Genomic DNA, 21,656 nt, shown 5'->3' with positions numbered 1-21,656 from the left:
AAGAGGTACTGTTTCTGAGTCCCTTTAGAAAACCTCTCCTTTGAGAGTACTGCAGTACTGGTTCTGGTTCTCCCGTGCCTCGGCCCCGCTCCAGTCCCAGTTTCTGGGGAACCTTCCGTGCCGTAAATCTAATTTTCATGGGCCGCTTTAAAGACTTACAGGAATTGTTCCGCACTGAAAGATGGCACGCATTGTTGGTTTTGGTTTACACATGGGATTTGTTGACCATAAGAAAAATATAGAATAACGGCGCTGCTGTTCTTTAAGCTACAACATCACATTCATGCCTGCTGACCAAAGAAAATCATCAACATAAAAGTTAGTCTATTGAAGAATTAGCAAACGCTCTTTGCCACGGTTATGCTCAGCAGCTCAAACCATTAGGATCAGCGAGGTCATTTACAACACTACTAAGCATTTAAGTCCCTGTTGTTGTTAGCCAAGTCTACCGGCACACAGTAGCGGTCAAGGAAGTAAACTTCGCTTAATGGGCGGTAATGTGCTTCTTAAGTGCCTGTCTTGCATATGGCCAGTGTCAGAATCAATCCCGTACTGGCCGGCTGCCGGTGAGCTCTAACGGCCCATCCTGGAAGCCTCCAGCATCTCTTCTAGTAAACGCTTCTTAAAAAGGAGAGCGATGATAAAAAGCTGCGAACAGCGTGGCCACATTTGTCCACAAAATCCTTACATTCAAGTCGATAACACATGTAGGGCATCTAGGACAAGCACTATTTAGTCAATCCTCATTTGTAGCACATGCACATACCAGCAGCCCTCGGGGCGCCGTTATTGAAGCCTAAAAAAACTCACTCAATAAAACGCTCAAAATTGAAAAGAAGAGTTAAGAGACAGAAAAAAAAGGAGAGAAATGAGTGGAGGTAATTTAACTTTTCTGCAATATGCAGGTAGCACCAACAGGTGGGTGATTTATGGACACACACACACACACACACACACACGCAGAGTTGTTTCTGGTGCAGCCAAGTGTATTTATGGAGTCTAATCTCGCTGTCAGCCACACAGGAAGAGAGGGAGAGAGCCGGGACCGGCTCTTCTTCCAACAACAATCACTCACAGAGGATTCAAACAGGACACATTATTCAACAGAAACGTCAGGGGAAATCCACGGCAGGAAGATAAGAGCCTCGGCGGGGGGAAAGAAATACAAAGCTTTGAGGTAGATATAGCCGCAGTCAGCTATATTGTCCGGGCCGTGATGACGCGTCTGGCTGCGTCAGCACATTTTATACAGTTTTCAAAGTGTAGAGATTGATGAACCAGGAGGCACATACACCTCATGTTACATTTAATTAATTGGCTACATTTCCTGAATAACCTCTTCGCCTTCTCCACTACATGCCCAAGTTAAACCCTAATCCTAATCTTAACCTTAAACCCAAATCCTAAACCACTTACCGAAGTGAAGACAGGAAAAGAAATATATACTCTCCTTGGAGGGTTTCACTCTTACTGTCCACATGAGGAAACGTGCACAGAGACACACACACACACACACACACACACACACACACACACACACACACACACACACACACACACACACACACACACACACACACACACACACACACACACATTTTAAAAGACATTTAGGAGGAACTCACCAGGTTCTTCAGCAGGGCAGACAGCTCCTTGGTGAGGGAGGAGAACTTGACAAAAGCCGTTCCCAGGTCGGGGTTGTCCCGGCTGATGAAGTTGCTGCCAAATTTGTCCAGAGCCTGAGTGTAGTTCTCTTCATTCTGGACGTGTTCTGTGTTTGGGAACAGAGAAGACAATCAGACCCCCGGTCAGTGCATCTGCCCTAAACTGTGGCTGACGGTGAGCATGATTAGCACGTGGAGATAAAGTCCTCATCGGGATATACTGCAGGTGCAACGGTCATAAAGGTAACGGACGGCTCAGTATCAAACCGCCATGCTTTGCATTACCAACCGAAATGTGTCCGAAGCCCCGAATATTGATAAAGATTGTCCAGTCATACACATTGATAATCCTGATAGTGTGTGTTTTATATCAGAACTTTTGACTTCTCTATCATCCTATGAGTGAGGATTTTCACATCCATATATAGTTTACTGAAGTTGAATCTATGCAAGTCACACAGAGATTCATAACTCTACCAGGAATATCCCAAATGTATGTCAGAGATAAACCATTCTTTGTTCCAAACACCTGGAACAAACAGGCTTGTAAATCTTCTAAGATCTCTGAGTTGTGTTCATAATAACACAGATGTGGCGGAAAGTCAACAAATCCCACAATGCAAAGTTCTTCTTTCATCCGTGCAGCAACACAAGTGATACAACAACAGACACGTGTGACCTTAACCCGTGCTTTCTGATCAGAGCTGCTGCAGAGAAACTGTGTTTAAACATTTTGACTACAATAAGTCATCTTTATATCTTCATACGCAGCACATGTCGGCGTCCTGAGATTTGTGGATCTCCAGGACTTTGAAACTCTGCAGGAGCCGCCAGTCAAACAGCAGCATCCATCTGTCCTTGTCGTTAAGTGAGGGATGGAGGGGGAGGTGTGTGGGGAGGGTGTTCAGACTGCTGCCAAATGGGAGGTAGAGCTATGGGAGGCTGGTCAGCACAGCATGCAGAGCTGCAGGCTGGAAATCAAATACAATCCGAACAGGGCTGCCGTTACCATTGAGGACATGATCATGACCTCTGGATTTCTTTTTCCTCATCTTTTTATCCATTTGTTTTTGTACTCTACCTTGTAGGTGTTATCTGAGCCACCAAACAAGCATTTATTAACTTTCTACGCTCAACTCTAGCGTTACTGTTTGTAGTTTTATCTCATTGTTAACAGCCTCACATATACATACATACATATAATATCAGAGCCGTGTTAAATTACTGCTGATGCAAACCCAACATTTCCTGCTGCTGCTGATGCTTCAGGTGCTCCATGATATCAAATCCCAGGAGCTCAAACGTGAGGCGAAAAGGTCAATTATTGACTTTTTTATTACGTCAACTTTGTTTGGCTGCACAGCAAACAGATACACCAGTTGCTCTTCTGGTATATTTCTAACAAAGTAGCTGGTAGTAGAGAGAAGTAGAGCAGCGTGATTGCAGCTACCATCGGTAAACACGGGTGTCTCCAAATCAAGGACGGAGCTCTTGAGGATTATAACTTGCGGGCTGCTGTGTTTCTAAACTCCTGGCTACGGCTCAGAGTCTAACTACTCATTATACTTGCAAGAAGAACAAACTCCCACTCTCGTTGCTATTTTTAGATCACATACATTTCTCTCACTGTAACTACATCAAACCAAAGTAACTAACTATTATATAACTGATAAGACACTCGACTGAAGAGTTGTTACAGTTGTTTCTCATCCGAAGAGTCAAAACGGGAGTAAAGTAAACCGTCTTTTCTGTGGAGAACAAACAAACTTTTTTTGTGGGATCTGAAACTGTCAATTTACAGGGAGGAGGCGGCTCTCAGAGGTATTCAGTGGAAAGTTACTGAGGATCCATGTCACAGCAACGAACACAACAAACTCAGGTGTTGGTTTCTGGGACAGCCGGAAAACACACACACAAAACACCATCTGTCCCACAGAAGGCAGCGTTCCAAACAAAAACAAAAATGCAATCCTCATTTTTTATTAAAGATAAAGATAAGATATCCTTTGGCTCTCCTGTGGGTTGTGTTTTTTGTTTATCTTCGTAAAGAGTGGTGAGCACAAACCCAACAATCAGCGTCAGCACATCCAGGCCCGTTTTATTTAGTCTCACCTTGTCCTGAATTGTAGATGGCCTTCACTGATTTCTTCACTTTCTGCAGGGAGGTTCGGTCCTGGTCCAGCGCCTGAGAACAAAAAGAGGAGAGGACGCTCTTAAAACCTCTGAATCGGTTTCATCTTTTAAGAACAAGCTGGACAAATTCACATGAAGACAGATAGGATTATTTTCTCATTTTAACGTGACAGCGAACTTGAAAGAACGAAGGGGAAAAAGAACAATAATATTTGCTCAGTGATTCAAAGCATGCATAGTCCATAAAGATAATGTAGACAGAGCGCTCACAATACAGTGCTTGACCTGAATGTGGCATTAATCATTATTTCACTGCTGACTGCTGGAGCAAAAGCCTTCGTCCTCTCTAATAGGCAAAATAAATAGGCAGGATATTGAATTTTGTAACAGTCAGGTTCTTTATTACTATATTTATTCACAATGAAACATTTCAATGTTGGGAAAAGTAAACCCTCCCACTGAACTATTGTTACTGGGAGCTATCTGTCACTTCTTTGCAAAGTTTAGATTAATGCTCAAGAGTTCAGCATCCAAAGCACCCGGGAGTTAAAATAATGACCAATACAAACAGAAAAAACACTTCAAAAGACGCTATAGATCATAACACTCATTTAACGATGATGCACATCTATATTTAGAGAAAAGCCCGCAGAGCCATTTAACACAAAGCTATGCTTGTGTGACCCTTGAACTGATTTTCTCGTCACACCCCACCACCGGAAAAACACGAGGCAAATGCATCATCACAAACATCATACGCCTATAAGAAAAACTCATCATGTGCTCCTATTATTGCTGAGCTCACTCCCTGCCAGAGAAAATATCAACTACATCTGATGTTGCACCACATCCGAACACATCTTTCCATTTGTGGCCTGAAGCCTAAACACGAGTACATTTTATTTAAAGGAGACATTTCTGTGTTTTATAGCCTTGTCTTTTCTTTATCAGTCTTATAATAATCTTCTTCAAACAACTGATTAGCCCCCCATTACCTCATTGGCAAACATACTCTCCAAATCTCTCTTTATTGCATGTATTTTCAATTTCATAGCCTTAAATGTTTTAGTTTTTATGCTGTTTTACTTCAACTTCATCTAACTTGCCATAAGATAAACAGTAAATTATAAAGGGTCTGTGTCTGACAGTCACTCAATTACATGCTTAATGATTGTTTAAACCTCATTAGAGCCCAAAGAGCTTCATTGTCAGATCATCTGGTGAATTTTCAGTAAAAGAAACCATCCGAATTACTGACATACTAATTCTTTGTTCAAGAAATGTCTTTTCCTAATATGCTGAGACATTCTGCATCCATACTCGCATGCACACGACGCTGTAATTAAATCGAAAACTTTATTCAATTTGACCACCTTCGATATTTGTCTAACAGCATATCCGTTAAATCTAGTGATACATCATTGGAGCATTCAAACGCAGCACCTTCTCCATAATTAGGTTTCTAGCAGTTATTTGCTAGTGGTATTTTTCTGATTACTCTGTATAATCACAGTGTAATGAAATGAGAGGAAGATGTTTATTTGTTGGGGGAATATGGGAGTTAAATGCAACCGGACCCGCCTGACCTGCTTCACAAATGGAGAATGCAGCAATATTAAAAGGGTTGAGCATTAATTCTTGCTGTGAGACACTTTTCTCTGCAACAACATGAACAATAATCACACTACGGACATCTGTGTGACATCCATTATCATGTCAGTCGCTGCAGGAAAAGCTGAGATAATTGGGATCCGAGTCAAGCTCAGAATAAGTGGACACAAGCAAAAACAAACCCACACCTGAATGACTTGTCGTGAGCTATTATGGGCGCTTTTCACCATAATTTATTCCGACGGCACAATCATTTCATATCCAGTTCATCTTAACCAGAGGGAGAGGAACCATAACTCTGCTGTGTCTGCTCGTAATAGATGATAAACACCGGCAAAAACACCATTACATCAAGGTCAGGCGGTTAAGAGCAGAAGCACACGCAACAGAGGGCTAATTAAATTTCACAACATAATTAAGCCGTCCTTGGCCTCCCCCCTGCACAGTTTTACATGGCTCTTCCCCAATTATGGCAGAAGTAGTTTGCCGCCGCGGGGCCCTTTCTGCCGGGGATGAGCCCTTTGATCCCCCCCTACCCCCCCACAAATGGGAACAGACTCCTCTGCCCTATGACTCCCCACAATGCATCATTATTTAGCCGTGTGTCTGTTTGGCTCAACAGTGGCCCACACGGGCTTGTGCCAAGATAAAATGTGTATAGCAAAATGATCTTGACCAGTGTTGTCTCTGTATATGACATCATCTTGATAATGAACATCTTCAAACCATATGAAAACATGCTGAAATGATGAAAGAGCGCAAAACCTTGAGGTTACCGATGAAGTGACCCCTATGCTCCGAAAACACGAGTGAGGTGCCTCTGGATGGGAATCACTCAGTTATCCTCAAAGGCCATTTTATGAGGTCGAGTGAGTGAATATCTTTTAACATTTGAAGACGCCACCAAAGGCGATGGGTTAAAGTGACTGAATCATTTAATAAAGTAAATGATCAGCAGACTTTGTTTCCACACCATTCATTTCCTCGGAGCAGACTCCATCTAAATGATTGGACACGTTGCGTTGCCACATAAGTCACGCATTAGATCCCCGTTAAAGCGGACACATTTACTAACAAGCGCCGTTCTCCTCGCCTCTTTGCAACACACGAAACCCCGCCCCTTCCGCCGCGCAGCTCGAGTCAGCTTGCACTTAAACGCCTCCGAAGTAAATCTGCGATTATTCAGATGGTGGAGTGCCGTGTGCTGATTAGGATGAAGAGCACGAAGCGGAGGCCGAGCAGGCGGCAGGACTTTTGCGGCGCTTGTGTTGAGAGCAGCTGGCACCGCCACCCAGGGGTCACCCATAATCCACTCTGTCTGTGTTCGTAATTAAATGTTCGTCCGTAACATTACCACGCATTACCACAGATTCACTTTCTTACCCTATTTAGATTGTGGTGTGGCAACACATGCATACGTTACCGTGTCAGAAGCTGATTGAGTGAATGCTTTATGTACGGCTCGTGTCAGATAACAAGAGTGGGAACGTTCAGTCGAGGCCCCCGCAAATGTTTTGATAAACAATAAATATCTGCGCTATTTCAGTGGTAAATGTGAAGAATGTAACTTGGAGAGGTGGTTAGTTAAAGCGGTTATCTCTCCGCTTTTTAGAGGGGAAAAGAAATCAATGTATAAGCGATGTCTTGGCACTCATTCTTTGCAAACCCTTGGCAACGGGCAAGAATGCATCCAAACGCTGCGCTCCAAAAAAGGCCGACAACTATTGAATATAGTCAAAGGATTGTTTTTATCTGCCAGGAACCGACGGCAAGCTCCAACTCAACCCGGGGGATTAGAAAGTGTGACAATGCCGAAACATCTGCGGTCGCTCGTCTCTCCACCCAAACAGCAAGTGATGCACGTGGACGGTGTATTTAGTGCCGCTGAGAAAAAGGAGCAAAGAAAAAATGTACATTGTGTTATTCCACTGAGATATATATATATATATATATATCTATATCTATCTATCTCGGAGAACCATTTGTGCTGTGAAAGTCAACATGTCAGTGTCAGAATGCTTTTAAGTCAGAGAGGGAGCCAAAGGGGTCAAGGGCCAGCTTCAGGGAGGTGCAGGGCGGCGGCGGTGCATCAGCGACAACACATTTTGTAACCACCGAGGTCAGAAATAAATGCCCTTGAAACTTTATCAAATGTTTGATGTTAAAAATCTGCAGCCAGAAAAGGCATTTCAGGCATTTCATCCTGTTCAAACATAATGTTTTATATAAATATTCATTTATGAAATAAAAAAAGAGCTGAATAATTGATATTTGAGAGCTTTTGAGTCTTGCTTTTAGTTATTAGTGGCGCCAATGCAACTTTGTAGCCATTGTGTGCATATATGTATCCATAACTCACATCATTGGGGATCTCATGTTTATTTTCATTTGTTGCAAATTGAATTTCTTTGTGTTTTGTTCAACTTGGACTTTGGGAAACTGTAAAGGCATTTTTCACTTATTCTAGATAAATCTAAACAAAGTTTGTTGAAGCCCTACATTATTATTTTATAGCCTAAAAGCCCCTAAAGTGTGACCCATGTGTGACCGATGGGGTTAATGGGGCGGACTTCCTGGTTCCCAAACAACCACACAGTCGTGCTGAGGAGGTCAAAACCTCGGGGGAAACTGGCGGCCTAAGTGACTGGGCATGACTGACTGGTGGCTGTCTCAGCTTCATGCTTCCTGCCCGAGGCCTTATCCTCCCTCAGCAGCCCTGCCGTTTCCCCTGCAGCCGTCCTTTGACAGGAAGCAGGAAGCGGCCAGGGTCGTCGGTGTCCTGTCCAGGGTCTGCAGCCCCCCGTCTAATGACACCAACTGAGGAATTCAAAAACAACACTCCTTCTGGCTGTCTGGGAAAAGCTTTTCTTGACCCACTGATCCATTCTTGAAATTCCTGCCCTGTCACTTTCATGGCACGTTGGTCGTCTTCCTCGCTTCCTCCCTGAACCCATCCCATCCAGCTCCTTGAACCTCGCTCTTCTATTTAGCATCGCAGCGGCGTTGCGGCATCGCGCTCACCAAGGAGAAGCGGTCAGGCCGTCTCACGCCTCGGCTCAACATTCTTCACTGTGGAGATGTTTTTAGGGCGCAGCTCTGACTAACCATCAACCGTGCCTCTGTGGCAACTTGGACTCTTCACCCAGCAAAAATCGGGAACACCCGAGTTCTCAGAATTGCTAATATGCTAATCGTTTCCTAGAAGACGACAGGAAAGGGCACAATTATCAAAGGACTTCCCCGGAGACAGGACACGGGGGCTAAAAATCATCTGCAGTGGCTTTTTTTTATTTGAGGGAAAGGGACATTTCTTTAGCTCTCCACACCAACGTTGTGTTTTATTTCTGCTTTCTTTTTCTTAAAAGTATTCTCATTTCCCTTCTGGCTCATAATTACACAACAACGAGTATAAAAATACAGCCAGAAAAAGACAAAAACAAGGGTGCATGTTCGTGTAAATAACCGAGAATAAGCTCGCTTCTATTTCTGTCTGGATGAAGAATTCATAGAGGAGATCAGTCTGCCTGTCAGTTCATTGTGTCGGTCTGTCTGTCTGTCTGTCTGTCTGTCTGTCTGTTGAGTCTATGTGGCATGACTCAAGCAGGAAGGGTGGGGAGCTGCTTTCATTGGCAGGAAACAAATGCACATCCCTTTCTCTGGGCCTGCAGCCGGAGAGGCCTTTAGCTCTCCAAGTGGGAATCGGAAAAAAGGAGAGGATGTAACATTTCCAAAAGCAGCTGAGGTCAGATGGCCTATTTCTCACACAGACACACACGGTACCGAAAGAGAGCGATCGACTGCCTGTGGTTTTGGTTAAGAGGTGTATCAGGATGACCACACGACCGATGTAATGCCGCTGAAATGGCCAATAAAATAAGGATAAAGTGAGACTACATCTTTTTCAGGGTTTTGAAGCTCATGAGGATCCCTAGTATATAAGGTTTCTCCCTCCTCACACTCAAAAAGAACATCATATTTCAACAGGGGGTCCTCGATCAATTGCATTAACAAAGCAATCACTTGCCCACATGCTGATGCTTGTAGCTCAAAACATTTTCGCTTTGCCACAAAATCTCCAACACCTCCCTCCACCAACTCACATGTCTTTCACAGACCAGTGACACACATTGCAAGTGGAAAACGAAACAGAAAATGAAAAAGCAGTTCACTGGGTTCAAACCAAACCAGTGGTTTTACAAGTCTCAGCCCCTAAAATACACATCATACATTACTGTTGACCACGCACACAGTGTAACACGTGTTTTAAGATAACCTTCCTACTTTAGTAAATAAATGAACTTACTGGAAACAAAACGTGCTTGTGAGGCTTATACAGTGTAAGTGGTGCATCAAAGTGGACAATGAATCAAAAGACATTAATAAATACAGATAGTACTTCTTTCTGGTGGGAAAACTTGGCTTGGCTGATAAAGCACCATTTTAAAGACAAGGATCCGACGAACTCACGTTATTCTTTCCGATAGGAAATACAACTCATACAAGACCGTGACTGTCTGAACCAATTTGCATTGCAATCCATCCAACAGTGGAGTTGGTTGCCAAAGGAGTCGACCGACCGACGGATCAACAGCTACCACGAATGTGAGCTGTGCTAAACACCAGATATTACACTCAAGCAGCTGCAGCGCAAATGATGCCAACGCTTGATCTTCACGTGTTTCAAAGAGCGCTGCCTGGCTGCATTATATCAGAGCCCAAGTGCAACCCATTCTCTGGTTTTACAATACGCCTAATCATCATTTTATCATGAAAGCGTATTTAGCATAATATGCTCAACCTTCTTGCGTCGCCTTTTTTTGCAGCCATCTCTCAACTCCCATTCGTAGTCACCTCCCATTAGCACTTGAACCAAGTCCAAACCACAAGGAAATGAAAGCGGCCCCTGCTCTCGACTGGGTTGCTACGTGATAATAACGTTACCTCGGCGAAGAGAACATCGACTGTGATGAGACACCAATCTGAAGGAAGTAAGACTCCGTAAAGTGAGTCGCTGGCAGTTTATGCACGATAGCTGCTCTAATTCACTTGTATCCGTTCCACAAATCTTGACCCGGTAATGTTATTGGCCACTAAGAGAAGTCAATAGAAGTCGGAGATTACTCCATTATGTTTTGCTGCCATTAGTCTTGCTATTAGCATCCGGCTCTACACTCAGGGAGAGGAATGAGCTGCTTGTGGGTTTTGGAGGCCGCATTGGTTGGAAGAAGCCGGCTCTCTGCGGCAGATCTCGCAGGAACCGACGTGCACTGCGTGCGGCCGGCGAAGAGTCAAACCGAGCATGCAGCGGCGTTGCAGTCGCAATTCATTTGGCGACTTCCCTCTGCGACGCGCTCTCTCTCTCTCTCTCTCTCTCTCTCTCAGCCCACCACCTTTTTCAAGAGCGATGTGCATGCTTTCACAATCTCGCCCACACACGGCTGCATGAGACTGCAGTCCCCCGAGCATCGAACAGGCAGCATACATGTATCTGTGTTGTTGAGGAAGTCATTGTTGGTGTGAAGCTGCTGCTATTAACAGCCGTCAACAGGAGAATAGTGGCAGGAATTCGCAGTCGATGAAGAGAAATGATAGCGAGCATCCTCTTTCTTATAGTGTTTGATATCAGCGAGGAAACAAACAGCTGCAGGGCAAAGAGGTCGTTTAGTTCCTGAAAAATATGAAACTCAAAACTCAGACTTTCTAGTAAGGTATGGAGGAACTATTACAAATATTTCTATTGAATTATGGTTTTGATTTCATCCTTTATTCCTCAAACAGCCAAATAGGGCTGCATTCGAGAATTATGTTTAGTATCGATAAGCCTGCAAAGGTTTTTCTCAATCAAACTCTTTTGACCATTTGGTTTATAAAATGACAGAAACGGTTCATACTGGCATCTTCAACACACTTCCTTTAGTCCAAACTCCAAAGAGAAATCAGTTTCACATAAGAAATTGAGAAGCTGCAACAAGGGACTTTTTGAAATGTGGCTTAAAACTACTTAAAAAGATCGGCTATCAAAATAACCGAAGACGTGTCTTCCTGACTCAGATATTAGGTTATAATGAAATAAAGATGAGAAGAGCAAGCATCTGACCAGGAAATAGTTTTTTTATATTACTAAAACGATTAATCTCTTAATCATCTCTTAATTATGGTGACTTATCTAGTACAAATCATTACAGCACCAAATATATACCAAAACAGAACAGACAATAATTTAAAGATACGTCGATTGTTTCCTGACTTTTAACTTCCGGTTTAAAACGACCAGAAAGAAGTTTGTTCACCCACAAACCTCAAAACGTGTAAAACTGATTCTCTTGAACAAAATAATCAATGACGGTGCTTTAGATCAGAAACCCACAGGGCATCCCTGGTCCTGGGGGAGACTGACAGTTCATTCACGACCACACCGTTTACCGAGTAGATGATCTGGACCTTTCGTTCATATAACATGACCTTCCTCAGTAGATGAATTGTAGATCTTTAGGAACTTAACTATGATGTCATAGAAGACCATAAAAAAACAAACTAAATATCTTCGGGGGTTAGAGATTGTTAATCGCAACACTTGGGCTTTGGGGAACTGTGACAAGTATTTTCTGACAATTAATGGAAAAAAACTCAAAGATTAATTGAGAAAATAATGGAGCCATCAATCAATAATAACAATAATCACTATTTGCGGCCTTAAACCACTGAGTAGACCTTGTAGTGAGATGTGTGTGTTTTGTTAAAGTGTTAATCAGCAACAAATGAGAAACAATGAGAGAAAATCTGACTTATTCTATCAACAGCACATAAACAAGTGTTTGAGTATTGATCCTAGTACACAGTACTACGATACTTTACTAAAATAGCTGGCAAAAGACCCAAACTAAGAAACCAACGGCGTGTAGGCTGATCAAAGAAACACTAAAATAAACTACTCTGCATGTTTATCTCTAATCTTTCGCTGATCATTGGTCAGCTGATAAGAACTCAACTTCCTACCAACCAGCCGCCCGCGTTGCAGACATTTAAAGGCACGCCGCCAAAGAATGTGCTCCCTTGATAAAAGTGCACAATCAGAAGTAACATTATTTGTTTAGCCTCTGAGTAACGTTCCTGCACAACCTCTCGGCCACGAGTCCTTGGCCAAAGTCACAGACGGAGCGCTTTACAGCATTCCTTGAAGTTTTTCTGCAGACGAGTCTCGAATTTCACACTTTATGGGACTCTCTGCCGGGTGGGAGACCAGCTAATTCCAAAACCACAGGTGTATGTATTCACTCCCACAGGCCATTTGGATGTTCAGATATTTTGAGCAACTGGACATGCAGGGGAACAGAAATAAATAAGCCTTCACTGCGACGTCCAACAAAAGCTTTCACCGATCTTAAAGCTACATTCCCACTTGGATTTCCCCGTCCGTGTACTTTCAGAGAGTATGAGGAGCTTTGACGGCTGCTGTCAGGTTGTGGAAAAGAAAGTGATGTCATGCTTTTCACTGACATTTAATGGCATCAGGAGAAAATGTAAACAAGTTGTCTAGAAGGACCGTCAATAACCTTCCTCCAGGCTTGAATGCAAAAGGTAGTATTCAAATTCAACATTGAAAGGCGGAATCAAATGTTTAGCTGCAGTCGACACACACAAACACACAGACACACACACATAGACACAAATACACACAGACACAGTCCGGGGCCAAACACCATCAATGCTCACAAACAGAGATGCACTGTTTACCCCTCAGGCCACAACAAGACAGACGCTGCCTCCTGGTTCTGCAGGGCGGTCGACGAGGACGACGATGTGAACGCCGCGCTCGTACAATCGCAGAAGAAGAAAAAAACGAGGAGCTGCAAATGATGAACAGAAGAGGAGGAAGAGGAGGATCTGTGGGCGTTGATGTGCTGACTGCAGCTGAACACAGACACAACCCAAAAAACACTTAAATCTGCACCATAAAACACTATTTGTGTGCTGGAAGACATTGCAAACACAAATATCATAGTTTTCCTTCCGTTTTATTGGCATTGATTATGTGACAATATTTGAATCTAAAGTGATGGTTCTTTAACATTTCATGTTTCATAAAAACTACAGTAAAGATGGATGTGGTTTCATAGCTTTCACGACTTTTCACTCTAAACCACAAAAGTCGACCTGCTGGTGGTGCTAGAGGAAGAGTCTCAGGATCTCCAAAGTTGATAGGTTTTATCCTAAGGGATTGTATTTTATTGTATTTTACACCCGAAGTAAAGTAAGAAGTAAAATAAAGTAAATTATGAGAATAATCAATAACTGCAAGCCAAGTCAGTAACCTTCCTTTAAAAGCCGACATATTTGCATTGGACCATATTTCTATTGTCATGGAAGAGTAACGGGAGCTGCATTCTCCGTCAGATTAAAATGGCTGTCGATGGAGGAAGACTTTAACACCGTCTATCTGTGTGAGGAAGGCTTCAGACAGATGTGAACACTGACCCACTCTTCCTCGTCTAAATCGGGGGTAGAGCAGGGGGATCAGAGTGCCGGGGCCGAGTCTGGTCCGGGGCTAATCCGCTGCCGGCTAATAGCCCTTGATGATATACACAGTGCAGCTGTGGCAGGAAGGTAGGCCAACAGCTGTGGCCCACGGACCGATTATCAGATTTCTGCCACAGACGGCAAACAAGCCGACAAACAAGCAACACAACAGAGTCTCACCTCCTGCTGCGGGAGACAGAACAAATTAGAAAATGGCTAAAAGGTGTGTTAGTATTTAGAGAGAGAGAGATTTTAAAAAGGAACAATCGACCCACCAGATGCTCTTTTATTAAATTCACAGACAAATCAGTGTACAACTGTTTGCATTTTCGTCTCATAACAATAAGCAGCACATACATTTTCAGCTAATTCATGTGATGTGTGTGTGACTAAAACGCCATTTTTGAAAAACCAGAAGATTCAAACAGAAGTGGTGCAGTGGCTAAGCTAACAGGCTAAATAAAGCCCTTATTGTTGCATATCCCGCTAATTAGTTGCAAGCACAAAGAAGCAGCCAAACAAAGCAGTTTGCACATTTAAATTCTCCCCAAACTTTGATAATTTCAAACCTAATCCTTTCTTTATTGTCTTTTCACTCTTTCCTCGTATAATAGCTCCATGGACGAAGCGAACGCTTTGAGGCAAAGAAACAAAGTTGAGGAACGACCCGAGTTTAGTTTTTCAGCCCTTCTGACGGCAGCTGAGCGAGTCTGAACTTTAGCAACTTTTCTTACAAAAATAGGTCAGTTTTAATTTACTGAAGGTAGATAAAGCAGGTCGGTAATCATTTGGAAGTGAAACATCACAGCACCCCGTTGTCTCTGAAGCACCATCCAGGGAGCACTGACGGTGTATCTTGGAGACGACCACTTTAACTGCTCCGTTTCTCCACAGTGCGGTTTAACTGGAACAAGATGTCATGTGAGTAACGGTGCCATGGGACGAAAAATGCTCCCATTCTCTCACACCATATGAGTCACTGGGTTTGGTGACACAGGGGACAAATGATGAATAAAAAAAGCCATAACTTCATTCATAATTGAATCTGACACAGCTGTGCTCCTCAGCACTCAGTTTTGTTATGTAAAGCCAAGTATGATAAAAAAAAAAAACTCCCTCGTCCTTTTGAATTATTCATCGTTTTTGCCTTGTTTTTTTTGGTGCAGGGGCGTCTAAAAGAGGTCCAAAATATGGAGCCAATGAGGCAAAAAAAATCCGTGAACCAAGTAATTATAGTTACACAGATGTGTTCGGTGTTAGCCGAGTGTGTGACAGAGGATGTTCCCCAAAAAGAGAAACGCATCAGCTTTGAAAATGCTCGAAGTCTTAATGAACAAATATGTAAGAGGGGGACAAAAGCTAATATTATCTGTCATCTGTGTAGACATCCCTACGAAAGGCTCCCTGTTGGTGGAGGGGATGTTACATGTGACCAGAATAAAAACCTCACATGACGGCGAGGCGGCCTCAGGCGCTTTCCAGACAAACAACTTGAACTATGATATTCAACAAATACTGTGAATACTATTACAAACTAATATAATCAACTATTTATATTTGTATATTATAATTATAACTATGAACATGTTGAACTTAAGAAGAAACAACAAGATTGTTTTTCTTGCGTATCCTTCCCTCTTACAGATGTGTTGACTGGGTTTCCTTCACACTGCTGACTCTAATGTTCTTTTTCATGACTTCTGGCTTGTTTCTGGGTTCATTGTAAATAGTACATGTGATTTGGCAGTTATAAAAACCAACTTCAATCATGTATCAGATATCATGTAATCTATCGTGGGCTGTATAAGAAAGAAATAGTTAGAGCTGAAACATTTAGACAATTAGTCAAGCGACAGAAAATGAATCTAGCCAAATAATCATTTGACCAATTTTCCAAGCAAACATGCAGAAATGTTGCCGGTCAGAGCTTCTCAAAAGTGAAGCTCTCCTGCCTTTCTTTGTCTTCAGAGGTCTGTGGGGACGCCACCGCCTCGGGTTCTTGGGAACTGCGATGGCCATGTTTCACAAATCTTCAGTTCAAACGCAGCGGCGGCCCCATTGTGTTTGAAAGCTCGGTGCTCGGTCACTGTTGCCCGAGTGGGTGAATAAAAGAGAGTGACTGAATGAACATAGCGGGGATTCGGCCGACGGTGCCGAGCCACGCAGAGAAAAGGGAACACGATCCAGATTTCTGCCACCGCATATACTACTCGTCTCAGCCGAGGAAAACCACAAACCACCCATCTCATAAATCATATGCATGAACTGCTCTTGAGAACGTCCTGGGACGAAGTGACCGTCTTCCAGAGGCTGGAGCAGGCTCGGTTTCGAAAGAACTGGTAATCAACGTGAGACTGTGGTACCAACCACGTCATGCTAGCTTGTCGAGAAAGACGTTAAATAAAGCTCTGAAGGTAGTCTAAATATTGGCTAGTGAAAAACTGGCATGGCCATATTCACTGGGGTCCCTTGACCTGATTTAGTAGGATTTGGCACAAACAGTGCTGAGCTTCATCTCAAATGAAACTAGTTGTCAGATGATGTACACCACTTTATATTATGGAGTATCCTGTCAACTTGCTATCTCTCCTGCTATCGGTCTTGCCCCCCCAAAAAAGACAAAAAATGTGCCGACAGTAAAGATGGGTGGCGCAGAGGAGGTTGTTCACATCAGCTTCGGTTGGTCTTGTACTCATTTTTCTTGGTGCTTTGTTGGCATATACAGATGTCTGCATGTGTATCCCATGGACATGTTTCTCTAGAGCGTCACTAGCTTTAAGATCTCCACGGACCTTTGAGACGAGCTTCTTCCAAAATGAGGCCTCCAACATTGGACTGGAGTCACACGTAACTCATATAAATTGACGGAAATAAACGTTTAAGCTTCTAAAAGAACGAAAGGAATGTTAAGTCCTTTCCTGGCAACATTTATGTGACGTTCTATAAACTAGATCTTTTGCGATCTTTGCATAACTCTATGACGACTTCAGGCAATGACTTACGCAGCGGTTTGGAATAAAAACTCCTCATTCAGCTTTTATCAAATACAGGACGGCATCAAAAGCGTCTGCGAGCTTAAAATGCTGCGACTGAAAAGGCTGTTACATAAATATGTAAAAGTATAAAGGGCCTCTGCCTATTAGGTCAAGCCCAGCCATGCTTGAATAGAATGACTGTGAAAAGTCAACATTTTCCTGGTCCAGCCCATGTGATGTGGGGCGAGAGGCACGCTCAAAGGAATGCCGATGCAGTGAGGGTTTCCCTTGTACTGCTGCTGTGGCTCTATGTGGCTTAGAAAAGCAAACCCAATGACATAAAGTGCCATCTGTGGGGTAGAGAGGGAGACAATGCACGCCCCTCGGGGGAATAACAAGTGATGCTAATATTAACTTGCATCCGAGAAAGCGGGAGATCCTTATAGAGTAAAAACCTGTGATATTTTCACACAAGCGAATGTCAGATTTGATGCTTTGCCTATTGTGGAGGAAAAATATGTGTTTTATATGTCATCAGCTGCCGCAGAGCTGCAACTCGCTATCATTGAATATGCTGTCTATTTCCTTGATTCATCAATAAGTCGATCAGTGTCAGAAAATACTGAAAAATGTGGGAGAGATTGAATGTCTCGTTTTGTCCGGCCAACATCAAAGCAACAAATTCTCAAGAATGGTTGATTGTTTTGCTGAAATAATCACTTTATATAGTAATAGTATATAATGAATTGATTTCCTGTGGAGTAGCCTATTGATTTTCTATCTGACTAATCAATTATACGACTAATCGTTGCAGCCCTAATTTATTGTGTCGTGAAGGCAGTGGTATTAACTGAAGGGACGTAGTCAGAGAAAATAAGACCACAAAAATCCACAACCACAAAAGCAAAAACTATACTTTAAACAGTAACACATACTGTAACATATTATGTAGTGAGGTTACCTTATAACTTTATATAATATAGTAAGTATAACTATGGTAAGTGTAAGAGGAAAAGCGGTAGTCAGACATTTATACTGCAGAAATAATTCATTGTTTGTGTACAGAAGGTTATTCAGTGACATTTTTGGGTTAACCGTTATAAGCTGCCAGATAACCAGAGACAATGAAAGCAGATGCTGCCCGAGGCAAAATGTTCAAGACACGCATCAATACGAAAGGTCTCTGGTGTCACAAACTACAAAATAAAACATAGAAATCTTCCTATTTTTGAGGTTTTATTAGTATTGTGGTTATGGTGCTATAAATGTTACATTTGTCCTCAGGATGGCACTCAAAAAAAAGGTCACAGGGTCATCAAAAACAAAAAGGGTTTTCCCCTTGACAGACAAAAATGGGCTTGGCAAATTTCATGGCAATCTGCCAATTAAGCTAGGAGAAATAAAGAGCCAGGAGCAGGAATTAACAAACAGAAATCCATGGCAACGTGGTTAGCAGCTGTTAAGTTTGACGAGCTAACTGACCAGCAATGTCATCCGTACGATTCCATCAATATTGTTGGGTTTCAGTGTCCAAAATCCAAAGATTTTATTGGTTTTCTCTCATTCATATCGCCGGTAATTGAATACCACGCATAACAAATTCTAAGACTTTGAGTTCCTGGAACACAGGGAGGACATTTACTTACTTTTCTTACGACAATCAATAATGAAAATTGATATTAGTTGCAGCTATAATCTCTGGAATCTGGATGAAGATTACCATGAACAACTTCCCTCCAACTTTGCCGGCAGGAAAAAAAACAACACAGATTTCTGGGAAATGCAGTGGAAAAAAAACACCACAACAATGACTGCTTAGCACCACAGATGACAAAGAAATAAAACCCACACCACATACCAACACGGCTTCCGGTCTTCCACCCACACACCCACACACACAGACACACACACGCCCAATCGCCGGTGTCTCAAGCAGTAAAGACAGCGAGCCAGAAAGGTTACTGTTCAGGTTTCATCTCGCCATTGTGCCGCTCATTGTTTTCCATATTTGCTGCACTGAACCGAGCGTCAGACAGTAAACACCTTCGGGTGCTCTTCTGAGAGGAAAGTTACAGAGTGGACGCTGGTGACTGGCGAATACTGTTGTGTCATTATGCACTGATCAATAATTGATGAATAAGGACGATATGATGCTGCAACAACTTTATTTTGTATTTCTTTGCACCACCAGGTCAACTCACCGCCTCAAGTTACAGCATTAAATATTCAAGTTGTACCTTTGCATAATTTACCTCGTCAACATACTAAGGAAGTGACTCGGAGGGGGAGAAATAGGGACTGGGTGGTTTAAGTTTGAGGGCAGGAACCCGGAGCTCAGCAGAAACCCGGGACATTTTAAACAAACTCCTCTTCAGGCAAAATGACGCTGACGGCAGTTTTTACTTCACTGCAGCAGCTCTGGGTGCATGATGCAAGTGAGTCCATACATGTCTATGCAGGGATCAAACGGGGGTTTAACTTTATTAAACAGACACTAATCTAACTGTATTCATCGTTAGGCCGGCTGTCTGCTTGTGGGTTTGCCGTCTGTTGGGTGTTTCCCAGTTTCAGATTATCCTTGCCAAACTGTTTTCGGGGGCATCTTGCCTTTTGTTTAAAACACCGAGGAGCACGTTGCTCGCTCCTTGGTACCAGTGTAATGGTCGTCCCCTGTCATGTGATCTCTGGAAAAAAATTCCAGAGCGGCTACCGAAGCCCAGCGCACATGGCGGCCCTTTCTAACAGATGTTTTTCGTTTGTGCTGCTGCAGTCTCTGGGTTCAGAGGCACGGAGCCAGAGAGGTGATTCATGATGCGAGCCTTTCCCTCGTTACAGTCAGCAGACACATAGTGGGCTCCGGCTTGAGAATAAACACGGCCCTGGTCCTGTTTTGGTAGATTTTTTTTTAAATATTTTATCATCATGATATAATAGGCTCGTAAAAGACTGAAGATAGAAGTGATGGATAGCACAAAGTGTTATTTGAAGTGGCTGTTGGGATGTTGAAGAGAGAAACTAGGCCTGGGTTTTTTCCTTTTAACCAAACATATCTGGTTACTGTCATGCTCATCTTAATGTTTACATGTGATCTGAACAGTTGTTTAGTCACAAATAAACTCCATTTAGTCACTTTCAATATTTCTGCATCACGTGACAGATTACACTAAATACTGGGGGTCTGAGGTCATTCCTGTCTGCAGCTAAATGTGTTTTAAAGCAGGAAATGAGGTCACACTTTGGCCTTAACGGACAGCAGAGAAGGTGTGCGCTGTACGCTGGATTGATGCTCCATTTAATCATAGCAGGAAGGATGCCAATGGAGGGGGGTGGTGGGGGTGTGAAACACACACATCAACCCACCTGCCTGGCCTGATTCCACACACACACACACACACACACACACACACACACACACACACACACACGCACACACACACACACACGATCAAAGGTGACACAGCATCACAGTGTGACTTTGGGTGTGTTTCTGCACAACATTTCACTTTGTGGAGTAAATATGTCCTTTTTTTTAACGCAATCTGGCCTACACTAGCGAGGGGAATCTCTGTAATCCTGAAACAGTTAAATTCAGATCTGCCTGCCAGTGACTAGGGAAGGTCTTTCTCTCTCGGTCATACATACACACTGCTACAGCCTGGCAGCATGCTCTGAAGCTGTGAGTTATGTAACAGTGAGCACAGAGAGCTGCAGGCCTCAGTGAACATCCTTCTATTCCCTACACCGCCAAAGCCATCCACCCCCTCTAGTATTACTCTACATATCTGTGAAGAAAGAGCAGCAGATTCACAAGATGAGAGGTCACCTCCAACGCACCAACTCTGCGTTAACTAGCCATGTGTGGGCGGGAAATGTACATTTTTTTTGCATCAGGTACATGGAAATGCACTTTCACAGAACTGCAGCTCAACAGGTGCAATTATTGTATTTTCTGTTGGGGATGTGTAACACAATAATGTATTTACGCCTCGAATGGGATTTTGAAATGCTGTAAAAAAAATTAAAAAAAATAAATCACCAGTTGAATTTAGGGTTGGTTGCATAAGCCTTGGGTGTATATGAGCTGCATTCCACCATGTAAAAACCTTTAAATCTGCATTTTTTTACATAATAATATAGTCTTTTTGGTTGTGTTGTTTAATCATCCATCCATCCATCGTCAGGCAGGCTAACACCGTGGCCTTACCTCCTCCAGCACGTTCACGGTGTTCCTGCAGCTCTGCAGCCGGGTGGTGAAGCTGGATGTTGTCGGGGAATTGTAATCCTCTGTCGTCTCCGAGAGAAACTCGGACACCGATATTTGATCCGGCATCCTCTAACGGGGGAAAATGCCCACGGCAGGGTCGGCGATGAATGCTCAGAAGGGCAAAACCATGCACGATTCAAAAAATAGAGGAAAAAAGCGGTGGGAGTCTGGTGCGACCGCGAGCCGATGGACGGGGTTTGGCCGATTTTTTTCTCGCGAAACTGTGTGAAACTATCGTGATGATTAAGACGCGTCTTCTTCTCCGGTGACTTCTCAGATGACTTCACTGTTCCCCGGGGGCCATGGGAGGAGGGAATTAACTAAAAAAAAAAAAATGTCTGCAGGCTGGGATCCCTCGGTGTGTCTTTTTCCTTGAGAGGATGTCTAAAAGCGACGCATTTATAAATAGTGTCACTCTGCGTCTAACTAAACCTCGGAGGAAAAACCACCGTAAAGAATAGCGGATGCCCTCATTATGCTCTACAGATGTTC

The 21,656-nt window shown here is 43.1% G+C and overlaps 1 protein-coding gene across 6 annotated transcripts in view; it reads right to left on the bottom strand.

The window, feature by feature from the left end:
• The window catches only part of asap1b (ArfGAP with SH3 domain, ankyrin repeat and PH domain 1b), a gene marked incomplete at its 5' end in the record, with an annotated part of 51,224 nt that extends 29,994 nt beyond the window's left edge, over positions 1–21,230 (bottom strand). For all 6 annotated transcript variants that reach the window (XM_079234073.1, XM_079234072.1, XM_079234074.1 and 3 more), the window contains 3 exons: positions 1,626–1,771; positions 3,777–3,849; positions 21,105–21,230. In XM_079234073.1, the coding sequence (XP_079090199.1) occupies positions 1,626–1,771; positions 3,777–3,849; positions 21,105–21,230 (345 nt within the window). The remainder of the gene's footprint in view (positions 1–1,625; positions 1,772–3,776; positions 3,850–21,104) is intronic.
• Positions 21,231–21,656: the final 426 nt, after the last annotated feature.

Source organism: Taurulus bubalis (assembly GCF_910589615.1).
Source record: "Taurulus bubalis genome assembly, chromosome: 18".
In the NCBI taxonomy this organism is placed as follows: Eukaryota; Metazoa; Chordata; class Actinopteri; order Perciformes; family Cottidae; genus Taurulus; species Taurulus bubalis.
This window is presented reverse-complemented; position numbering and strand designations above follow the sequence as displayed.